Source organism: Cyclopterus lumpus, chromosome 5 (assembly GCF_009769545.1).
Source record: "Cyclopterus lumpus isolate fCycLum1 chromosome 5, fCycLum1.pri, whole genome shotgun sequence".
Taxonomy (NCBI): Eukaryota; Metazoa; Chordata; class Actinopteri; order Perciformes; family Cyclopteridae; genus Cyclopterus; species Cyclopterus lumpus.
In genome coordinates, this window is record NC_046970.1 from 17,342,116 (window position 1) to 17,351,430 (window position 9,315).

The 9,315-nt window shown below is 43.1% G+C and overlaps 1 protein-coding gene across 3 annotated transcripts in view; it reads left to right on the forward strand.

Annotated features, from left to right (window-relative positions):
- pax7a (paired box 7a) overlaps positions 1-623 on the forward strand; it is a 42,060-nt gene extending 41,437 nt beyond the window's left edge. For all 3 annotated transcript variants that reach the window (XM_034532429.1, XM_034532430.1, XM_034532431.1), the window contains exon 9: positions 508-623. In XM_034532429.1, coding sequence (XP_034388320.1) covers positions 508-623 — 116 coding nt within the window. The remainder of the gene's footprint in view (positions 1-507) is intronic.
- The last annotated feature ends 8,692 nt before the right edge of the window (positions 624-9,315 follow it).

Consider the following 9,315-nt stretch of genomic DNA (forward strand, 5'->3'; position numbering starts at 1 on the left):
ACGTGTTGTGTGTGCGTATCGGCGTTTCGTCAGCAAGCGAGAAAATGATGGCAGTGCGGATGTGAGCTGATGTGAGGTTAATTAAGATGGTGATTGAGCACAGTAGATGGGTAATGAATGGAGGAGAGAGGAGAGAGCTGCTGTCTGCGGATGAAAATGATCGGCCATGTGGAGTGTGGAGGGCATGAAATCAGAGATGCCAAGTGTAATGAAGACTGGCACACAGAACACACACAGGGACCCGTCTGAGTGACAGCATGGAGACTTTACCAGGATGCACATGCTCTGTGCCAGCAGCGTGCCAACCTCAGACAAGGGACAGGGGAAGGTTTTTTTATCTTTCACTCTCACTGTGAATTGTTTTTCCTTTGACTCACTCGCTTCTGCCACAACTTATTTCAGCCTTAATCAGAGGATTGAAATGAGAGTGAATAGAAAATATGTCTCAGGAATCTACCACCTGTCTGACAAGAGGTTTTCTTGTTTTGTCTTCTTGTCTCTGTGCAGCTGCTGTGGACTACCTGGCTAAGAACGTGAGCTTGTCCACCCAGAGGAGGATGAAACTTGGAGACCACTCGGCCGTGCTGGGACTGCTGCAGGTGGAGACGGGACAGGCCTACTAAAGCCTCCCAGGACGAGTCCTGCACCACTCTCCTTCGCCCTCTGCCACCCTCCTTCATGCTCCATCAAGTCTGGACTCCAACTCCAGCTCGCCTCTCTGCTGCTTGCTCTGCAGCCCAACCATGACATCAGCACACAGACACTTAGCCTCGCTGTGTGTCAGAGAAAGTGACACTTGCGGGTGTGACAATACACTTTGGGGAATTGAACTAAACTTTTCACACCCTTGTCAACCACTAGGCGGCTCTGCTCCCTCTCTGATCAATCTATGTGTGTCTCTGCCTGCTCCTCAAACTCCTTCCCCAGACCCAAACCCTGTTTTGTTTTCCTCAGAAGGCCAGACAGGACCCAAGAGGATGGAAGGCCTGTTGGTCATGACTGCAGTCCAGCCCACATTTAGAGCACATCAACCACATGTACTTTGACCTTGCTGTTCATAGTAGTTAACAAAGCCAATATCATTTGAACGACTCTTATTCTTGTTCCATTTTGATATTGTTAAGATTATTGTTGCTGTTATATGATTATGGTTAATGTGATTTATGTTGTTCTTTGATTCCATTCGTATCTCTTTTCTCTGTTAGATGTTGGTTTGTAAAACACAGTGTGGATGACTGAGCCACTGAGGAGTGAGTGTCTGTTGCTTGTGCATGTTTTACGTGTCGGCACAGTCACACAAAGAGAGGATGATTGTTTTCCAAGCTGCTGTTCTTCTGCCTGTTCCCTGAGCTCTAATGTTCGTGAGCGATTTGACCTTCCCACTTTCATATTCATCTTGACATTCCTAAAGAACTTGGCCACTCTGTGGGAAGTCTGGCTGGATGGATTCTGCAGGGAATTAAAGCAGTGTTTTGGCGGCCAATAGCTTTCCCCTTCTAACCTCCATCCCATCCTTAGCCGCGGTCCATAGGGAGGGGGGCATTGTTTGCAAAACAGGATTGGGGAAATTAATGTATTTTGTTTAGAAATATGGACCTTGCCAAGGAGGGCTAACTCAATTCCCCCCATCCCCCTCTACTCCTCCCAAATCCCATCTGCCAGGGAACCCTGTGTGACTTTAATAGCAGATTAAATCACACAAAATAATGTCAACGCTAATTCACAGTGACCCTTCCCATTAACGTACAGTATTTCTGTTTTTATAGAATAATTAGCTCATTTTGTAAATTCACCTTCAGTTGGTTTCCACTAAACAAGCATTCCTTCGAAACATTCCTCCTCCTCCATCTCCGAATAAACTACAAGCATTCCAACGCTCTCTGTTATGAGATTAAAAAGTACACAAGCTGTGCCATTCACATGCACTCTGGAAAATCATATAATCCAGTCATGAAAGGGCACAGGTAACACCACTGATTGGCCCCTTAAAATCCTCCACTTTTACGTTTTCACTGAAATGTACAAAAAGAAGAAAACATTTGAAAGAATAGTGGCTATGAGACATTTGTGTAGCACTCATAGTTTACTTTTGACAGCCGTTCCCTTGAGATGTAGACTGTCTTTGTCACGATGATGATTAGTTCACGTTATCTCAAGACAGGATTTGGTCCTCAGTCGCCTTTTAAAAACTGAAAACTGTACAGTAGCTGGAGCAGATTGTGTATTGTTTGTTTATAAAGAGTATGTTTTATACTAAAACAAAACTACATGGTGGGTAAGCAAGGGATCTGTGGAAGTAAATGTTTGATTTGAGTTTCCTTAACTGGCTTGTTTTCTGTTGGTTTTGTTCCGATTGTATTTAATTGGTTTACCTGTTTTGACCAAAAGTTTTGTTCCTGTTTTTTGGCCCAGGTAAGAATACATTTGTATAAATTAGTAAAATATTAAATCCATAAAAAAAAATTGTTTAAAAGAGGATCCAACTGAGCTCAATGGAAAATGAAAGCTTGGTGACACCCTGGGCCACATGACCGCTGTATATTTGAAAGGTGGCTGGATGAAACATGTGTCAGAGCATTTTGAGGGTGTTTTTAACCACCTGATCTCACAGACCAGACTTGACTGGACCACGGACCTAACACACCCGAACCCTGAAACTTGGGTGTGGGACTTAACCAACAGTTCAGGATGGTGATGAAGCTGGGGAACACAGCCTCTCTGCTATGGGAAACTGAATCGAGTCACGTTTGATTTGTGGACCAATAAGACTTCCAGAGAAGAAGTCAAAGAAACGCTGACTCCGCACTGAATCGCAGCAGCTCCAACTGCGACGCTTAGACGCCTCACTCGTGTATATTTTAAAAAGGAAGAATTTTAGAATCGTCTTTAGTGTATCAAACCCATTTCTAATACTTGCGTCAATAAACATTTGGATATTTAAAGCATACAACTCCTTGTCCCCCCTCCCGTCCATTTGACCCTTAACCTGTTTAGTTGCTTTCTGACATCTGTGCTTTGCTTTACTCCTTTTTCTGTTTCGCATGTGTGTATATTATCATGGTATAATTTATTCTGCTGTATGAAGTATTAGAGTAGTGGGAAACTTGTACTGGTATTTACTACCTTCAGCCTGTTGGTGTGTTTACTGTAACACTGGCGTAACTGTTATCAATTAAAGATCCAAAACTGATTCAGCCATTTGTCTCATTTTATTCTGTGTGTTGATTGTTTTTTATTCAAAATGAAATGGAACCAGTCTTCTTCGGTTTGTATATCTTTTGATTTTTTTCGACAACCATTCATCAATCGACTTCCCACATGGCGGGCGCATTGCTGAGCACCCAAAGAAGTGCATTCTTGAGGAGTGTGAAGCTGTTTTATATCAGCGGCTCTCCAAAAAGTGTCCGAACAGGTTGTTTTTTTAACTGTGTGTAAAGTAGTGGGATTTGTCAATTGATCTATTCCATGAAATTAATTTACAACAATATCTATAATTGAAGTCATTCTTTTAACTAAAATTGAAATTCTCAGCTTCCAACTCCAATTCGCTGTTGTATATCATGGTGAATTGAGTATCTTTACATTTATAAATGTTTGGACAAAACATGCAGCGTGACGACATCACCTTGGCCTCTGATGGTTATTTTACAATATTTTCTGACATTTATCTGATTAAAAATGTAATGATTAAATTTGGTTGCAGCCTGAGTGTGAAGTTTGAACTAGCCTTGTGCGCATACCGTTTACATGCATACATATTGCCTGTGCATGTGTGTGTGTCCTCCATGTTCAAGTACATCAGTGGAGCCAGCAGGCCACCAGTAGGCTGTTCCAGAGCTAGTGATGTGATTATGGAGTGATGAGAGCTCAGACGTCCCAGACTCAGAGACACAGACTCAGAGTGTGTCTGGTTGCAGCTGTAGGAAGTCTTTCATTGTGCCCACTGACCAGCAGCATTCTCCTCTCCCGCCGCTGACCGAGGAATGTTGTCTGCAAATCTCTGCGGCATGGTGTGAATGTAGGGGAACTAACCGGTGTGGTGTGGAAGCATCCGCACTGTTTCAAATTACACGTCAGTGCAGTTGAGCTCATTCAGTTTTTACCATCAGCACTTCTGGAGGCATGTCAAACACGCCATCCAGTCCTGACTGGTTTTAAAGACTAAACATGTTGTATATATCCGCTGCCACTGCAGCTATAAAATGTCTATAATCTTGTGTAAATTAGTAAACACAGCAAATCATGCCAAGTTGCGCTGCGAGAGATGTATTTACCTTTTATATAGTGCCAAAATAATAACCAATACTTTACTGTTAATTTGCAATTAAATGAAACTAATGAAATGCATCACTGATCACAAGTATTAACATCATTAACATCAAATTGTATTAGGACTTAGATTTTATGTTAAATAAAGTCAGGACTCATGTGATTAAACTTATATTAAGACAGTGTCATCATGAGGTAACCCTCATTCATGTTTCATACTTTGTTAAATTACATTTTTTAGATTTGAACATCTCTGCTAGTATAAATAGACATGGTATATTTAGTATTCGCTTTAGATTTACTGATTCAAATCAGCTTCAAACTACAGTGTTATCACCCCATGATATCATCCAGGCTCAATTTGATGCAAGTGGAAATTCTCTTCAGTGTCTAATCCTAAATAAAAAACATTTTTAAAACAAAAGTGTTCTTGGACTCTGAGAAGCATGTCAGGAATATAGTCAATAAATAATTTATATTTTTCTTTATGAGTTCACTTAAGTAGGAAACCTCCTCTCAACATATATATGCATTGTTAGATGGCTCTGCCTGCTGTGTGTCATCCCTTATATATTCCTCTAAAAGTTTGTGTTCTGGTTGTCCAGATTAGACCTTGGCATGTGCTATGGTTGTCCCCTTTGCTCCAGCTTGTCTCCTGAGGTGCCGGCCCTGGAGTTTTGTCTCCCTCCGGTCTGCTGTCACTCAGACTGGACGAGGTGGCAGCTCAGGCAGTGGTGTGTGGGAGAGCTTTGTGACACTTCCCTCATCTCCTCCTTTGATCCCCTAATTGATTGACTACAGGAGCAGAGGATAAACAGAGCCCACAAGAGCCGATTCCACTCGCCTCTCTGGAGTGGTTTAGATAAAGTGCAGAGGCCCGAGCTCTCCGTTCCTCCTCTCCTCTCTCTATATGGACATACGGCCATTGAAGGTGGTTCTGTGCCACGGTAGCTTAGCCGTGGGCTGTGTCCTCAGACCCGGGGCTTGCGTACTGCCCCTGTGCATGAATGGCTGGCGGTAATGGGTTTGTTTAGATCACAGGGATGGAAATGGAACTCCTGAGCCTCGCTGTAGAGACCAGGAGGCCCTATCGCTCAGGAGGCAGCGATATAGAAGTCACAGACTCACCCGGGTCATTCTCACTTTCAAACTGAGCCATGGAATAGAGGCTGTGATTCAGATCTAATTTAGGACCAGGCCCCTGAACCTGCCCATGCTGGGATAAATAACCTGATGCTGAAGACTCAGGAAAGCCATGAAGAAGAGGAAGAAGGTACAAACCACCAGCGAGGGCATCCAGTGAAGAAAAACAGGCCAAAGAATGGCTCCATTTTAAAGAAAATATGTTTGAAAACATGACTTTAGAATGATTTATACCAGATATGATAATTATATTATAATTATACAAATCTGTCTTCAGAAAGAGAGTTCAGAGCCGTGTGCAGGTATGCTAAGAAATGATTAAGCGATGCTCTGGGGGTCTTGGTTTTATTCTTTGAGATTATGTGTCACGGGGAGTAAAAAGCTCCCAGCTGTCGCCATGAAAGCACTTACAGTATAATAATCCTCCAAATCCTGTAATTATGCCAGCATACGCCGTGTACCTGAGCCTCAGCTTTGTGCTCGTCACCTCAAGGATCCCACTGACACAGACACAGACGCACAGCTTGGTGTGCATATATCTTCTACCCAACTGTGGGCTTTGCATAGGGAGAAAATCTTATTTTCAGAACATTTGAGGTGTTTTGAATTTCATGGTTACCCCTCTCAGGTATTATAGATAGACAATCTGTCATGTGTAAGTAAAAAGCAGGAGCTTAAATGGGGTATTGTCATAGCTTGAAGTCATCTGATTTACAAGAAACAGTGTCTCAATTATAACATATTTCACCTATATAGCGTTTCATCAGTTAACATTTAATCTATGAGATATAACTTGGCATAATTGCCCAAAATTATAAATAGAAGTGTTAACATACATGTACAAATACACATACACACCAATGGACACCTCCCTTAAAGCAGCTTTGAAAGAAAAGAAAAAGAAAAAAGCAGAAGAAAAAAGTCCAAGTAAAGTTGTAAATCTAAGAAATCTGAACGAGATAAAAATCACTGTGAAGCCAAGCTTGATTTACATTTAAAATCTGAGCTGTGCTCTCAAACTAATTAATATTAATAACAAAATGGAAATGAGTGCAGTGGCGGCCCTAAGTGAAGAGCAAGCTGGGTGCATTCAGACAGGAGATTCATATATAAGCCCTTTCTCAGGAGAGGTGGGCTCTAAACAGGCGTGACGGCAGGGCATAGACCGCCATACACAGTGACAATTTTTCTAGATAATAGCCTATCACGCAGGATACAATTTAAATTAAAAAATGCAATTTTCACCTTGAAATGAACAAATGATTACAGTTTCTACACAAATTAAGGCATCCAGGCTGTGCCTCAGTACTGTGCCAAGGCCATGAAACCTGACATAATTACCATGAAATACATTTTCAAATATTTGTATTTTGTCCATCGCTTTAAAACATGCCACTCTGCCTTCTGTGGGTTTGTGATCTCACCTTCTGGGGGAAATACATAAAAAAGAGAGAAAATCATCAGAGATGAAAAGCTCTTCAACAGGAGAGATAAAAATGTGGAAAAAAACAACCTCCCATACACACAGTAAATCAGCGCAGCTCTGCACAGCGGTCCCTGGAGCTATCTCTAAAAGCCAAATTACTGCTCCTTATCTAAGGAATCATATCTACTAGTTATCTGCTCCTGAGATAGGCTCCTCTCTCTCTCTCTCTCTCTCTCTCTCTTTTGTGCCTTGTGCTCATCGCTAGAAATGCTATTTATTTGTGATTACAGACACCCTTTGAATAAAAGATGTTTGTGTTTGAGATCCAAAGTTTCGGCAGATTCTGAACTCTTCAGATTCTTCAGAGAGGAGGGTTTTGAAGGCAGAACACCTTATTTGGGCAGGGTTGCTAGAGGTGGTCTGCTGCAGAGAGAGGGATGAAAGTGTAGCCGATGGGAAATATGAGACAAGACCTCAACCTTCTCTGACGCTTCATATCACATATGCTTTCGGAGGGGATTCATACTGAGATGAGGTGTCGAATTGACTTTAAATGCAGAACCTTATGTTTGAAACACACGGAGACAGGAAGTTCTGGCATGTATTTTGTAGAAAGCTGGCAAAAGCTGCAAAGTTTGAGTTTTTGGAGTTTCTCTACTCAGAGATTCTTGCGCCCTTAACGGTGACGAGAAACACGGAAGAAAAACATAATGTTTCGAGCACATACATGTGGACGTAACACACAAACTACTATATACTCAGCTATTCACATGAGTGTTTTAAGATGAACACAAACCTTGTGTGTCCAAATATTGAGCTTGACCTTGAATGAATATTGTACATTGTAATATTCATATTCCAAACTGCTCCACACCCCACTTAAAGATTCTTCAACTTATCTTGAGCGAAGAAACTTTTTAAGACAGAGAGCCACGATGGACAACGTGTTTAGACGTTTTTTGTAAGCGCCTCCTTTCTCCTCATTTCTTACCTTCCCTCTCTTTCCCTCCATCTGTTGAAGTCCCTCAGCCAGAGAGGCGCACATCAGATTTCAATAGTTGACCTCCTAATGCTGAGGTCAGTGCTGCACCGGCAGCGATTTCACACTCAAGATGAAAGGGAAATGAACACTGAGGATGCTGGGGGTGACATGGGGCCCTGACCACGCCAGCTATTGCCACTCTCTCCGCTTCACTGCACCAGGCAGGGATCTGAGACGAGCCACGGAGGAGGGGCTAAGATTGAGGTTTGTCACCTGTATAACAATGGTTAAAGTCACTGACCTCAAGACAGATATGCCCTGATTGGCTTTCAATGATGTTAAAACTCTGATGAACACACTTGTGCTATTGATTTCTGATGGAATTAACAGAAGCAGGTCAAGCAACTCCACTGGCACAGGTCTGGAGAGCTGAGATCTCATGTGGCTCTCAGTGTTTCTAGAATCTACTGAACACTGACAGAATTTTCTTTACCACCCATGAACCGGGGCCATCTTAAAAGTCTCCCGATGCTTAGCGTCAGACCGGCCCAGTTGCGACCACTCGTTACTGGCGCATTTCTCCAAGGCCATTATTGAATGAACACTGAGACAAGGCTAGCAGTGAATGGACAGTTTGGTTACACCGCCGTGAGGCTTGAGCTCCTCAGAGTAATGTACCGCTTAAGTACCTGTCAGCTTTATAAAGGAGGGAGTAGACTGTGTAAATGTGTGTGTAAATAGAGTGTCAGATCAGGACCCCAGGGAGCAGAGGTGGGGAGTGTGCATGAGTGTGTGTGTGTGCTCTTTTGTTCACTGATGCATATGTGAGTGCATGTGTGTGTTAGTGTGTGTGCATGCAAGTGTCACAATAATGATCATTTAACCCTCCTCAGCATTCCCCAGGGCTCCACGTTCCCCTTTCGACTTCGTCGTGCTCCCGGCTCTCCCTCCCTCTCTCCCTCTCTCTCTCTCTCTCTCTCTCTCTCTCTCTCACTCTCTCTCCCTCTCTCTCTCTCTCTCTCTGCCTCCTCTGTCTGCTCCTCACGGCTGGGCACAGTCGGGGAGCAGCTCCTTATTCATTCATGAGAGAGGCACCGGATAAATAAAAAGGTTCATTACTGTGCTAAAGTGTTACTAATGACATGTACCTGCCACTGAGCACCTCCGAAAATCTAATGTGACACACTAGAATGGAAAATCTATTCTGCCGCGCCAAGGCCTCCAATGGTGCTAGCACATACTCTATGGAAATTTCTCTCCGCTTGCCCTCCAATTGTGTCTCTCTAAAACCAATATTTACAATCCCATAGCCATTATGTCCTACTACGCCCTCTGCGCCTGCTGTTGCGACCTCCATATTAGCTGAAAATTGGACTTTGCAAACTTAGCAGGGGGGAAGAGACTCTTCTCGTAGATGAGAGGGGGCAGCACCAGGGGACTCAGCGTGAGGCTTGCGGTGCCTCTTAACTCCCTGGTGCCCGAACCCTAAACCGTC